This window comes from Patiria miniata, unplaced genomic scaffold (assembly GCF_015706575.1).
Source record: "Patiria miniata isolate m_02_andy unplaced genomic scaffold, ASM1570657v1 HiC_scaffold_14, whole genome shotgun sequence".
NCBI lineage: Eukaryota > Metazoa > Echinodermata > Asteroidea > Valvatida > Asterinidae > Patiria > Patiria miniata.
Genome location: NW_024037052.1, coordinates 117,072 through 132,666, shown reverse-complemented (window position 1 = coordinate 132,666; position 15,595 = coordinate 117,072). Strand labels below are relative to the sequence as shown.

Below are 15,595 nucleotides of genomic sequence, written 5' to 3'. Positions count from 1 at the left end.
AAAAAAAGGAGAAACAACGGAATAGATAAAATGTCAACAGGAGACAAAACACCGTTACATATACAAAATGACGTTTCTCCCGCCACAGAATAAAATATAGGCCTAACATGTTTCAAATAGGTGAGGCAAAAATATCAACAATGTCACCAACCATAGGCCCCCAGTCAGTATAACACACTTTTTAAAACTTCACAGTTGGCATAGTACGGCGCAAGCGAATTCAGTGAGGCAAGAAATATCTTTTTGTAGCGTCGTTGCATGGGGTTACTAGCCTCAGTCAGCAAACAACCAAATCAACTACAAGCTAGAGCTCATCACGCTGGCGTCGCTAGAGGCGGGACCTTAGGGTGTCACCCCCTCCCCTGCCGCCGCCGCCGCGTGGTGAAATCGTCGTCCCGCTGTCCGCGTGCAAGCGGCAAAGTCGTCGGCAAAATATGCCGCGACTAAGAACGCCACCTATTGTTCAATAGTGTCTAAGATCGCGTACTTCGTTCGTACCCCCGCCCTGCAATCAGGACGCTGGGCCACTCTGATGAGCTTCACAGAATCTTGTGAAGGAAGTGGCCTATGACCTATGTATAAAGCATCTTGCTGCAGCTGTTCAAGACCGCAGTCGTACAATGTACGCAAATGCTACCCGAAAACTTTCTATAGAAATGCACACGTTCCATACTGGATGTGATTTCAATTCTGTTTCATTGCGGCCCATGTGGACACAATTTTGAGCGTCGCATAATCCAATCCGACCGTTCGTAATTCGAAACGGAGCCCGGGAAAGTGCCGGGAACAGTTTTACAGAACTTCCTACATTATTACGCATTTTCAACGAAAAACAAACATCTCTAAGCTGGAAAAAAAAAAGTAATGAGTCAAATCTTAACGGCTGCGTTTCAAACTTTGCAGAATCCATAGACATATAATATATTATTATATGTCTATGGCAGAATCATGACCGTGATGACGCGCAGATCACAGGTCACGCAAAATCCAACCAATCAGAGTGTGAATTCATCAGAGTATCCTAGCGTCCTGTTTGCAGGGCGGGCCGGGGTACAAGCGAGGTACTTACTTTGAACAGCGCCTCCGATCGTCAGTGGGCCCCCGCCCATTAACCTCTCCCTCTCCATGGGCGTCGCAAAGGGGAGGGAGAAAGGGGGAGGCGCTCGCCCCCCCCCCCCCGGAAAACGAAAAAAAGGTGGGAAAAGGGGAGAAAAGAAAGGAAAAAGAGGTGCGAAGCCAGATTGCTATTAATTTGATGGGGGGGGGGGGGTACGGCAATAATGCTCCCCTGCTCACGATCGGCCAAATGGTAAATTGAGATTAAAAAGTTACCGTGAAGACGGATAGTACGGAAGACGGAGAGTGCCACTCAATGGGATAGTACGGAAGACGGAGAGTGCCACTCAATGAGTGTGAATATTTTTTTTGTACAGCAGCCGCCACTTATTACGCCGCCAGATAATAAGTGGCGGCCGCCACATAAGTCATAATGCCGCCACATAAGTCATAATGATTTAATTTTTAGTTATTAATTTTATTCACACTTTTTATGTAGCGGCTGCCACTTATTATCTGGCGGCCGCAACATAAAAAAGTGTGAATATAATTTTTTTCTGTACGTGTGTAAATATTTTTTTTGTACAGCGGCCGCCACTTATTATCTGGCGGCCGCCACAAGTGGCGGCCACTGTACAAAAAATATTCACACTCATTGAGTGGCACTATCCGTGTTCTGTAAAAATCAGACAATCCCGCTGATGAACTTCGGTATCATATCCCTCGGACTTAACTCGGTTCTTCGTGGGAGCTTATTCGAGGCCGGCCGAAAGTTGTCCCAATCCTACGGTGAATCATTAAAGGTTTTGCCCTGCGCCGACGTATAAACAACGTATAAACACTGTTAGCCTATACTCAGTATGTTTCCTACGAGTGAAAGTTATTGGAAAACATCACTTGGGTGGGGCATGGGACTCGAACCCACGACTTCGTACTTTCCAGTACGGAGCTTGTGAAATCGGTTGGCTGGTTCTAATCCGATGAACATGTAGCGGCGGTTATGGTACCGCAAATAACTTGACTATTCATGAGATGGAACTTGCGTCGGGGTGATGTAAATCAATAGGTTTTGCCCTTCCCCGACCGGGGCCGTAAGTCCGGACTCCTCATAGGACCGACGCCTCATATGAGGCATACAATTCCGCCTCATAGGTCCGACGCCTCATAAGTTCGACGTCGGAAAAACGAAGCGTACTGAGCGTCGGAGCTTTGAGGTGTCGTCGGAGCCATGATGAGGCGTCGGACCTATGAGGCGTCGGACTTGGGCCTTTATTTGGTTGGGGGATACCATTTTGTCGGTCTTATGAGGCGTTGGACTTATGAGCGGACCCCCCCCCCCCCCCCACGACCAGCAGTCCCGCAAGCTCGGTGGTTGATTGGTATTAATTTCGTCTGCACTATTGTAAGCGGGAGGACGCGGGTTTGAGTCCCACCCGAGTGATATTTTCCAACTTTCACTCAGGAAGTAACATACTGATTATACAGTGTTAACACGTCCTCGAAGAGCAACGGACCCTATATTGGTCACCCTGACCCAACCCGTTGTGTTTGGGGTGGGGTGGGGCTAAAATTATGGATTTTATATTACTTTAGACATCTCGTTTTCACTTGCAAAAAGTGCAATTGGTATTGTAAGTTTTTGTTTTTAGATGCAGGAAAAGGTTTATAATCTACGAACAAAGAGTTATTTTTGTTTGAATAGTTTCTTATGTGTTAGGTCTAACTTGCACCAAAATAATGCGCGGACTAACTGTACTAGCGCGAGTTACCGTAACGAAAATTACCGAAATATATCCGTCTAGATATTTGATTGCTCTATTTTCATTTTAATATTTTGATATGGTAGCATACTACTATAGTGACCTACACCCTAACGATGTAAGGGCATGACTATTAGGACATTTCCAAATGCAATTGTATTTAAATTCATGTTTGATATGCCATAAAACGCCATATCGATAATAATCGTATTGCTAAACCAACAGAAATTAAGGTAGTGTAGTCACTTAACTTTTAGGGATCTTCTGTGAGGAAAAAAACACCCTAAATGCTTTGATTTTATAGAATAACAGCACAGAGTTGCAGAAGACACCGTTATTGTGGCATGGCTGCGCCGTTCCGAACTTGATCTCCATAATTATGGAGATCACTGGTTCCGAAAGACCTGAAAGAACAGCCTGCGAAGAGCGCCCCCTTTGTCCTATCGTCGACAGACAGGAAAAAGTGGCCCCCAGACGACTTGTTTTGCAATCCTTACTTCGCATATCGGCACCTCTCGGCACCTGTCTAAACTTTAATAAGATAAGCGCAAAATTTAAACGGAAGTGCGCCCTAAAGTCACCGGTTAAACATGTCTGCTAAGAACATTTTACCACAGAGCAGGTAGGATAACATTTCCTAAGATTAGAATAAGATGTGTAAATACTTCTGAACCACTTTTTAGAAATGTTAAATTCCACACTTTTAGATGTCTAGTTAGGAAAGAATGTTGCAAGTTACAACCTGACGCCACTTCCGCGATTGTGTAGGCCTATGGAGGAGACTGGCCGACTGGAAATTCGGCGATCGTGTAGTGGAGGGCCCCTGTTTTGTTTTGATCAAATTAGAGTCAAAAATGTTTTTCATTGCTAAAAAAATCACCTTTACAATCAAAAGAAGACTTTTGGGAGTAATTGCAGAATACCCCGCCACTCGGAAATACACCCCTAAAATCACTGGCTACGAGGTTGGAATCACTGCAAAAGAAACAATTCAAGTCCATTGCCAGCTACGCGGATACTGAGTGGGGTAATCCTTACTTTTAGGACCCCGTTCCTATATAGGAAGGGAAAGACTCACCAAAACAGTTGACTAAATGACACTCAAAATTGACATTCTGATACTTCTTGGCACATCTGAACAATTGGCAATGACACCTTCTTGACTTCTAAAGACTGCTTTAGCCTGCAAAAGTCACTTTGGTACTGGACAGACATCTGCAAAAGTCAGTTTTGAACAGAACTCGTAAAAAATAGAGGTGTCCTAAAAGTAAGGATTACCCTGAGTGGGGGTCCATTATTTGAGAATGAAGCAACACAAAATGAATGAGAGTTGCTGAACAAAATTCTAAGTCCAAACCAACCACCCTGTTGGCGGCTACGAGGCTACGGAGTGGGAGTCCCCTTGAATATGCTTGAGAACGAAGCAACACAAAAGGAATGGGAGTTGCTGAAAAAATTCTAAGTCCAAACCAACTACCCTGTTGGTGGCTACGCGGTCACAAAGTGGGAGTGCAATGGACTCCGCCCTGGAGCATGACGCATACTCGGCATAGTACATACAAGTAGCGCTGAGAATGTTTATTGAGGTCAATCAGCCGTGACCTCGTAGCCGGCTACGAGGTGGATAGATCGAGTGGCGGGGTATTCTGCAATTGTGCCGACTTTTGGGTAGACAGTCATATTTGAATGAATGTATTTGGTACTTTTTGGTAGGCTACTCACAAATTTACTCAGACTGGGACCGTCATGACCGTGAGTGCATAAAAACGTGCAAAATTACTACTGACGTTTTTTTACTCACCATTAGGCAGGCTAATTAATGCCCACACAACACATACATTAAAATGATATAGTTGCAAGCATGTCACCTGCGAAATTTGAGACCTTAAATCCAATTTTAAGGCAAGTTTTTGGCAGTTCAAAAACCATGCATCAACGTCAATCCCCATGCTCTGGAAATGTGTGTTTGATTCCCAATGTATTCTGGGTAGGTGTATGGAATGTCAGACAAGTCGACCGTTGAGACAACTCGACTCGGGACAAGTCGGCTGTTGAGACAACTCGACTCGGGACAACTCGACCGTTGAGACAGCTAACGTGCACGGCACGTGCACGGTACGGCCACGCGGTTGACCGGAGATGCGCGCACAGGCCCGGCAAATTCGAACGATGTGCAAGGACAATCATGCTGCGCTATATCGGCTCTGCTCTATTATGTGTCATAACTCCCAAACGGCGATCAGCCGCCGTCAAAATCCCCGGTACTATCCCCTAAACTAGGCCCAAAAACATGCGAGGCGACTTGTCTCAACGGTCGACTTGTCTTTCCATTTATCGCACATACGGTCGAGTTGTCTCAACGGTCGAGTTGTCTCAACGGGTGACTTGTCCCGAGTCGAGTTGTCTCAACGGTCGTCTTGTCTGACCCCCGGTGTATGTAGAGCCTTGCAGCTAACTTGTTTTTTATTCGATGGCCAAATGAACATAGCGCCCTCTGTTAAAAAATGAAACATTTTGCATTCACTCAGATCAACAAGAGGGCGCTGTTTTATCTACACGATAATAATGTTATAGCTGAGGAGTCTTTTTGCACAATGCATTGCAGTACACATCAACGTGATGTCTCACGTATGGATTTCGATAGCCCGACTGCGTCTTGCCGTACAGTACTATCGCAAGCTCTGTAGTACGGCCAGACGCCCAATGCTTCCACAGAGGCTGAATTTTTTTGGCCGCTGATGTAGCGATTTTGCTACAGATTTCGATCGAGATTATCTTTTCATCCAGGACACAAATTTCCAAAGTTAAGGTTCTTAGTCGTAGAGCAACTCATACCTTTTCGAAAAAACGTTCTTTTGTCTCAATATTTTCATCCATCTGGCCAAAAGCCGACTTTTCAGTCATCTTCCACAAATATCGTCCCGAAAATGCTCCCCCTTGCGATTTCAAAATGGCGGCCGCGCTGTAATGTATGCATTATGCGAGTGCGCTTGGGCAAGGTAATGAATATGCATCATAGTTTATGACGTTTGTCGGACACTCGGCGCGGCTGGCCATACAAACACGAGGTCATGAACTAAATAATGCATATTCATTATCTTGCCCAAGCGCGCTCGCATAATGCATACATTACAGCGCGGCCGCCATTTTGAAATCGCATGGGGGAGCATTTTCGGGACGATGTTTGTGGAAGATGATGACTGAAAAGTCGGCTTTTGGCCAGATGGATGAAAATATTGAGACAAAAGAACGTTTTTTCGAAAAGGTATGAGTTGCTCTACGACTAAGAACCTTAACTTTGGAATTTGTGTCCTGGATGAAAAGATAATCTTGATCGAAATCTGTAGCAAAATCGCTACATCAGCGGCCAAAAAAATTCAGTCTCTGTGGAAGCATTGGGCGTCTGGCCGTACTACAGAGCTTGCGATAGTACTGTACGGCCAGACGCAGTCGGGCTAGGATTTCGATAACTCTCTGCAAAATTAGAATTAAAAGCTGAATTTTTGGTGATGCAATGCTCACAACAGCAACTTTGCGAGGCAGAAGTTTGGGGGATTATTGAAGAAACTGTAGTGAGTAAGAAGCTTGCAAATTTGATTCACACTGGTTTTATTATGCAGCACAAACTTTTGCACGATATGGATACCTTAAGTTTTGGGACTCTCATACACATTTACATTCTTTACATACTGAGTAACCTACATGTACACAAACTAAATAGGTCAAGTTTGTCCCAACTCTGCCAAAAATGACCCACAAAAATTCCCCATTTTGCTCTGACACATATCCAAGACGACAGCAATCTATCAATCAGTCAAGACCCCGTACATGTAGTTGCATGGGTAATGTTGTCCCTGGTCTTTATAGTATCTTTTCCCCTTAGATGTTAGAAAATGGGTTTTTTTTAAACCAATTTCAAGACCAGGTTTTACAGTGACATCATTTGTTACTTTTTGTAAAAGTGTTATTGGATTAAGGAAGTAAAGGGAAATATAAGATTTCAAATAAACACTTTGAATAATAGTCCAATGTTTTCAATCACAATACTGTTTTTTTTTTCAAATTTCTCTGGTTATTATTATGTCAGTGTGTGTACATGTACAAATTACCACTACTCCAATGGAACAACTCATAAACTTGCAAATCATAGTCACATGTAGCACAACAATACTTGTCCCTTTCTTTGTTGTTTAGCATAAGCTTGAATGGGAGTTACGCCAACGTGAGGAAGAAATCGCTGAGCTCCAGAAGGCCCTGAGTGACATGCAGGTTTATCTCTTCCAGGAGAGAGATCATGTCTTAAGGCTCTTTGCTGAAAATGACCGCCTGAAGATACAAGAACTGGAAGATAGAAAAAGGTGCGTGGGATTGTCTGATGAAGATGTTTTAAGTCTTGACTAAGGCTCTCAGCTAATGTTCTGCACTGCATGGATCATAGTGAATAGCTGATCTGGATTAGTGTGTTGAGCTTGTCACGGGTGTTGGTCACTTTGCTGAATTACCACTTCGCCGAATAACCACTTAGCCAAATGGCATCAGGTCAACTCGGACCCAAACCAAGTCGGACCCATGCCAAGTCGGACCCACGCCAACTCGGACCCACTACCAACTCGGACCCACTACCAACTCGGACCCAAGACCAACTCGGACCCACTACCAACTCGGACCCAAGCACGACCAACTCAGACCCAACAATGACTTAATCATTAGTTTCAGAGATTATATTTATACATGTAGGTCATCTTAATAGTGCTTATATAGTGAAGATATTCGGTAATTATATTGGTCAGAATGGGGCTTTTAGTTTTGTTGTTTGATTATACTACATTGATTTTGCACTCTTATTACTCATTCACATGAAGAAATGGATATGTGCAATGTTTTCCTTTTTCATCTGCTTTTTGTGGGTGTGTGCCAAATAATCAGTGTTGTAGGTCTCGAGACCGGTCTCGAGACCACTTTTTGCTGGTCTTGGTCTCGGTCTCGGAAGCTGTGGTCTCGGTCTTGGTCTCGGTCTTGGTCCCCTTTAGCCCCATAAATGTGGCCTATTTACTGGACTGCCTCCGTAAACATAGGCCACACATCCACATGTACAAAAATCGTGTCGACGGAGCCAAATTTTGATTTTCACATTTAGGCTTAGTTTGTAGGGTTTTTTTGCTTTAGAAGTATACTCACCCTCTTTATAGGCTAATCAGAAAGTGCTGCCTTTTTCAGATGTATATTTTTCGTGAAATTTCCAGATTCATTTTTACACGTTTGTGTATCAAAATTTCAAAATGAAATTTCACAAAAATTAGACATCTGAAAAAGGCAGCACTTTCTGATTAGCCTGTAAAGAGGGTGAGTATGCTTCTAAAGCAAAAAAAACCTACAAACTAAGCCTAAATGTGAAAATCAAGATTTTTGTACATGTGGATGTGTGGCCTATGTTTACGGAGGCAGTCCAGTAAATAGGCCACATTTATGAGGCTAGGTCCCCTTTGGTCTCGATATTTTGGCTCGTCTCGGGTTGAGACCGGCAATATGTAGCTTTTACAGCTTGATCGATTACTTTTTGTTTACTTCGTTCAGTACAATTAATAGTTAAAACATTTGCTAGCCCGTAGATCAAGCTTGTTATATATCGCGGTCGGTTTGGACTTGACAGCACGTTGGAAAGTCTCCAAAGTACATGTAAAGCTGCAGCAGTTCCAGTCACTGAACGATTTGGAACAAGTTCGGCATTTATCTGTTGAGTCGGGCACATAAAGCAAAGTATAAACTTCTAACAATTTATACAATAAGGGTCAACCATTTTTGGGGATTGTGTAGTTTAGCCCACCCCTGTGGGCGTAATCACTTGCATTTTGTATTCTGATAATAAATGAGGTGCTTCAAATTAGTTATATATTTTCGACCCCACACAATGATCTCTTTAATTTGGGACAGTATTTTGAAGAAAAAGTAAATATTTCAACCTGATTTTCCAGCATTGAACTCACACACTCTTACCAGTTACCACTCACTGTTGCCATGAGAGTGTATGATGAGACCCCATTTTCTGGCTGCTCAGTTTGAAGTACCCCATTATTCCTCAAAAATTAAAATCCCGTTCAGAAAAAAATTAAAAATCCATATCTGGCACATACTGGCTACCACCTCACAACTTGTGGGTCTACATGTACAAGTCCACATTCTATGACAGAAATTTAAAAATTGATTCAACATTTTCTAGCTCCCATTTTTTAAAATCAAGTACATGTACACAAGTCTTGTTAGAAGTTAAGTCCTATATTTATTTAAGGAAAAAAAGAGGCACAATGTAAAATTAAAATTGCATCTTTAAATATCCGTTAGAAGTCATAGCTGAAACCAAGGGGTGACTGTGGAGTTTAGGATCCGAGTTCCTATAACAGATGAAACATCTACCTTTAACTTTTACTTTTGTCAAGATTGGGTGCAGCCCATTATATTTCTTAAGTATAACTACTTTTTGCTCAAGTAACGTGTCGTGTATCAATTTGTCAACACTGCCACTGGTCAAAATTTTGGTCTGTAATCTTTGTGAATAGAAAGGTTACAAGTTTCAACTATAATAACGTGTCTTGTTTTTTTATTTCGACTATTGTTATTTATTATCAGCGGTCTTGGTCTCGGTCTCGGTCTCGGACCATATTGGTCTCCGCCTTGAAGGGGCTGGTCTCGGTCTCGGTCTCGGACTATGCGGTCTCAACTACAACCCTGCAAATAATATAAACCAAATTAAATCACACTCAATGAAGGATTTCAATATGTCACAAAAATGTTGTTCAGTGAGGAAGTTATTAATTTGAAATACATGTAGACCTTTCATTTCATGTAATTGTTAGTTTGTTTAATTTTTTTTTTTTTTACGAATCTGTTTAACTTTTTATACTTTTTTGATTAACTTTTTTCCCCCATGGAACATCATAGTCGAACATACAGACAGCTAATGTACCTGTAAGGCCTTGAAGGATAATCTTCCCAGAGCTCCAATACTCCTTTTTGATGATTGACATTTCATAATTGTAGGGTATTTAATAAGTTGATCTTTTTTTTAGTTCACATGCTGGCTTTGAGTTTTGTGGGTTTTTTAACGAATCCGTGTAACTTACTTTTTTGATAAACCTTTTTTGTTCAATATGGAACCTTCGTTTTTCTTGCAGTGTATGCAATGGTGTTTATGTGGTTTTTTTTGTTAAATACATATACAAATGTACATGTAGAAATTAGAATAGACTTTGTTTTATACTTTATTTATTTTATTGAATGACTTATAATGTTTACTTATATTTATTGAATTAATCGTGTCATGTTTGAAAGTGTTTATGTTTCAATGTCATACTTTCCAATTTTATTTTTCTATGAAGATCTGTTTTGAATTTATGTGGTTTGAATTAAAAATGAAATGAATTGCTGTTAAATTGAGCAAGATGGCGTGAACGATGTCAAATATGAAAATGAATAATTGGTTAAACTTTAATTTTAAATTTTACTTTTGGTTAAAGCGCAATATGTTTCAATGGAAACAAATAATAAAAATAAATAATTAATTACACTTTTAAAGCGCATTTCAAAAAAGCATTTCAATGCGCTTTACGACGACAAACTGCTGCAATACAGATATTTTACCTGACAACTACAATGAAAATTTATACTTAAAAGCATCACTGTATTAACAGATGATAAGTGGACAAACTTTATGAAATTGTCAAATAATTGTAAAAGTCCGAGTTGGTCATGCATGGGTCTGAGTTGGTAGTGGGTCCGAGTTGGTTGTGGATCCGAGTTGGTAGTGGGTCCGATTGAGTTGGCGTGGGTCCGAGTTGGTAGTGGGTCCGAGTTGGCCTGGGTCCGAGTTGGCTTGGGTCCGACTTGGTTTGGGTCCGAGTTGGATCGAAACCAGCCAAATTACCACTTAGCCAAATTACTGCTTTGCCCAATTACCACTTCGCCGAAAGTATTTGCTAACACATTATGCTCGCATGCACAAACTCATGGTAATTATAACAGCTGACTGGTACTTAATATTAAGTGGTTTTCATACTTGTTGTGTCTTCTTTTACTAGGTTTATGTGACATTGTCCTCTCAATTCACTTTGAAAGTGAAGAAGTGGAATTTATAAAATATATTAATCATTGACTGTCCGTACACGGTGACCATGTTTTTGGTCGCACACAGTTAATTCTGAAACTTTTTTTTTTTCTTTTTAAATCTTCATCCCCTTCAGTACTGTTTCAAGTTGACTATAGAATGAAAAAAGTTGAATCTCATATGGGTTTGGATAGGAAGGGGTAAAACAACCCCAAGTTTTTCATGTAGCTCATTTTTATGGCTCCATACATACATGTACGTGTCTGTAGGCATTTCTTTATGGTGTAAATCAAGGACACACACATGCAACGTCATCAATGAATTGTAAATGGAAGACGAGTTCGATTAGAAAACGTGTACTAAACCAATGAGAGCAGATGCAAAAATGTTCAGAGTATAAACAAAGGAAAGGGAAGAGAAACATTAGAAAATCCTTGATTTACACCATAACAAACTTGTTAGTACGTGCGTTTGCGTGCAATTCGGCGAAGTGGTCATTCAGCGAAGTGGTAATTCGACGGAGTGGCAAGTAGGCGAAGTGGTTATTCGGTGAAGTAGCAAATCGTTGAAGTGGTTGTCGACAAAGAGGTTGGTTGGCAAAGCGACTGCAAAAACCTTGTCACAATAGCAGTGCTACTGCCTGTCCTGAGGCTGAATTGAATCCATGTACATGTATATATACATTGTACCTGTAATCTGTATGTTGTGCAGATGGATGGTGACTGTTGGGGAGGATTCTTTGATTGGCAATGACGGACTGACAACCTTGCGGGCAGAGTACAGGTCATTGTTTGCAGGGCTGGGTAGAGCTTCAAGTTCTCTCTAGGTGTGCTTCACAAAACAGGTCTCTATTAATGTTGTGCATTTTTCCAATAATTTAGTCTTTGAATATTGGAACTTGAATTTGAACAAAAAAATCATCCAATGACATTGAAATAATTTGGAATGTATCGATATAGATTTTGAGCTAGCTGACAACCTGGCATTTGGCAGATATTGAAGATCCACATTAGGGCTTACATTCCTCATGAAAACTCTCAAACCATCTGCGTAAAGTGTGGCGTTTGACTAAACAAATCAAATCTCTCAACTTAAACTCATAAAATCACATCATGGACGGTTTTTTGTCATTGCTCACATTAAAAAAACAATTCAATTTGATAAAATGCTATTCGGATATTCGGTGGATGATCAAATATTTGGATATTCGGTATATTTTGCACAACCCTTGTCTAGACTAAGCAATTGCAATTTGTTCCACACTAGTGCAAAAGTATGTTTAGAGATGATGCATTCATGAACATGTATGAATGTTGGTGCTGCTTTAATACCCCACATGTACAATCAGTTACACGTATAATGTGATATGGAAGTAAACAAACCCTGTTAGTTTGGATTTACCAAAGGTGTACTAACTTGAACTTTTCCAATGATTTGATTTGTACTTGACAGAATCCAGCATCTGTTATCATTATCAAGCCCATCAGGTCCTGAAGTGACATACTTCCACAAAGAACCATCAACGCGGGCAATTGTCACACAGAAACACCCACAAAAGAGACATCCACATGCAGGTCAGTGTGTAACACCGCACTGGCAACTCTACCAACGGGGCTGCAGACTCATATTTGTCAATGTCCTTGGCCAAAATTTGTTAATCAATTCCCTCGCCCATCCATGGGCAATTCTACAGAATTATAAACCTGAATGCCAACAATTCTTAATGGCCAAAATGCCACAAAAGAAATATACATATCAATTTGAAGCATATTATCTGTATTTTATTGACATGTAGTTTATTTAAAAGGGAAGATACAACATCATTGCAAACATCAAAAAACGAAATGATCAAATTATGACGAAATATATTACTGGACTGTCAGTGAATGACAGTCTAAAGCATCCTGTAAAATTCATATTTAGTCATTCCGCATTTTCTTTGCAATCAATTACGCATCTGTGTAGGGGTACAAGCCTGCTAGACTGATTCTCTGACCTAACTTCCTCAAAGTGTACAAAGTGCTACGTCTCATCTTACGTCTCATGTCACCAGACCACAAGAACATGGTTGGATTTCTTAGATTTTCTGGCATTTCCGAACCCAAAACGTGAAATAGGTCAGTTTAAAGGGAAGATACAACATTGGCAAATATTACAAAACGATATGAACAAAGTATCACTAAATACCTTAGTGGATTGTTAGGGGATGACAGCCTAAAGCATCCTGTAAAATCGTGGCTCCTGGTGTGCTGACATTTAAAAAAAAAAATGGTATTTTTCCAACGCTGGTCGGCCGACCAGCAATGGAGAAAACTGTTTTTTTTTTTTAAAACTACTCCTAATTTTTCATAATTAGTTATTCTGTGTTTTCTGTGCAATTGATTACACACCTTTGAAGGGGTACAAGCCTACTAGACTGCCTCTCTGATCTTACAATCCCCCAAAGTCTATAAATTCTCTGTTTCATCTTAAATGGGGTCTGTGAACCAGACTACAAGAACATGAATGGTTTTCTTGGTTTTTCCAACATCTACAAGCCCAAAACGTGAAACAAGTCATTTTAACAATATTTGCTAAAACATACTAATCCTCCAAATCCATTTATTTCTGATTATTGCAGCAAAAGCAAATGTTGTACATGCCCTTTAACAATATTTTTTATAGCACACTAATCCCCCAGATGCACTTATTTTGAACATTGCAGCAAAAGCAAATGTTGTACATTCCCTAACAAGTTCAACAGTTTGGCTGTTACTTGTAAATGGAAAATCAATTGATGACAATACAAAAAATTGATTTGTCTGAGTACGTCCGGTGTTTTGAGCCAATTTCTACTACAGCAACAAAGTTGGATGAATAATTTCTTCTTTGACTCATCAAAGTAACTAGTGACTAACTGATATGTTTTATCAGAATTAAAATCTACCCCGTGATTATAACTACAATTACATACACTGTTGAATTGCCCAAAATGTACGTCTGACACTGCGGAACTGCCCCCATTTAAACATTATTAAGAGTAAACCTAGTCAAGTTCCCTTGTATTGGGTATTTTAAGTGTCAACAGTTCTTCAAGTTGTCCTAAATGTCTCATCCTTTTCCAAACAAGCAAACAACTCAAGGAATGCCATGGATAAGCCAGTTCGGTATTTCAACTGCTTATGTGCACAACGATATGGGTCACCGGTCATTCGGGATAGTAGAACGATCAAAGGCGCATGAATGCGGGTGCGCGACGCTTGTGTGTAAATTACCACCAGAGTGGTCGTGCGCGTAACATCGCCTAACATCGTGTCAGCAATGTTATCCCAAATGACCTCAGGTCATTGAAATACAGAACTGGTTTATTACAATGAATTACAGTCGGGCATTAGAAGACTTTTGACCCAACTTTGAACATTGCATTTTATTCTGGCAAACAATTATATATCTGCACACACTGTCCATCAGATTTCAAAGGTATATGAAGGTGTAACCTGTAATTTCCAAGACGTCTCATGTTTTCTTCTTACTTGCCTGTCTGGTTTTTTTTTTCCAGAGGGTGAAATATTGGGGTTTAAAAGCCAGAGTGCCAAGCAGACCACAGAACAACAGAACACGGAGGAATGCACAACACAGAGTTACTGCTAACACAAAAGGTAGGTAGAGATTACATACCGGTATGGTTGAGGCAAAGGGTGGTTGATAAAACATTGCAAAGCCAACACTCCTCAGATCTCATACCAACCATATCAGGCCCATTTTTAGTATTTGTGGGTCAGATAAACTAGTGGATCATAGTATTAATACAATGTATGTCAAATCAGGTTTTGCCCTTCATTGATGTATAAACACTGAATACTCAGTGTGTTACCTCCTGAGTAAAAGTTGGAAAAAATCACTCGGTTGGGACTCGAACCCACAACCTCCTGCTTTCTAGTGCAGATGTTTTACCACTTGACCACTGAGCTAATGGGATCGGTTGGCTGGCTCGAATCTGATGTATTGGTACATGGCAGCGGGCATCGCATTAACTATTTATAAGGTCTATGGGATTTTAATTTTTTTTTAAGCATTAATATGGTTAAGGTTTGTGACTCATGATCAGAGGGTCAGGGGTCCGAATCTAGTTGCCGGTTATATGTGTGTCCTTGGGCAAGCCACTTCACCCCCACTTGCCTCTCTCCACCCAGGAGTATAAATAGGTACCGATATTAGCTGGGAAGTAACCTGCAATGGACTGGCATCCTATCCAGGGGGGATAAAAAAATATCCTCGGTCGTTTCATGCCTTTGAAACCGGAGATGTATTGGCTAATGACAGACTTTACTTACTTTCATAGTATTAATAGTAAATATATATATCTGTTGCAGCTTTTGGTAGGTGTGTTGATAATTCCTTGATCAGCTGATGAAATTACCTGTAGTTACTCCCCTGAGAAGTGAGTTTGGCAAAAAAGCCGCCTCATCATACCATGAACTTTCCAAGATTAGTTACATACGTTATCCCAGTAAAGTTGCTTCAATCACGATAATTGATCAGATCATCTCCAAAATGGTGGTTTCTTTTGTCCGAGTCTGTACCAGCAGGTTGATCCTGTTACCATCCATCAATATTTTCCAATCCTCATTTCAGTCCAACAGCGCCCAGCCCAAAGCTGTCCATCCTGATTCAGACCAGCAGCAGGCAGAGCCAGAGAGTC

General features: G+C 40.8%; 1 protein-coding gene across 1 annotated transcript; it reads left to right on the top strand.

The window, feature by feature from the left end:
- The first annotated feature begins 4,418 nt into the window (after window positions 1-4,418).
- LOC119722175 (coiled-coil domain-containing protein 77-like) lies at window positions 4,419-15,386 on the top strand. The gene is made up of 5 exons (XM_038192221.1): window positions 4,419-4,568; window positions 7,011-7,174; window positions 12,367-12,488; window positions 14,453-14,506; window positions 15,382-15,386. Exons 1-5 carry the CDS (start codon window positions 4,563-4,565, stop codon window positions 15,384-15,386), a joined length of 351 nt encoding a protein of 116 aa, XP_038048149.1. The 5' UTR covers window positions 4,419-4,562.
- The last annotated feature ends 209 nt before the right edge of the window (window positions 15,387-15,595 follow it).

Coding starts and splice junctions, on each gene's coding strand:
- LOC119722175 (XM_038192221.1), top strand. Junction 7,175..12,366: donor GAACTGGAAGATAGAAAAAG/GTGCGTGGGATT, acceptor TGTACTTGACAG/AATCCAGCATCTGTTATCAT. Junction 12,489..14,452: donor AAAGAGACATCCACATGCAG/GTCAGTGTGTAA, acceptor TTTTTTTTCCAG/AGGGTGAAATATTGGGGTTT.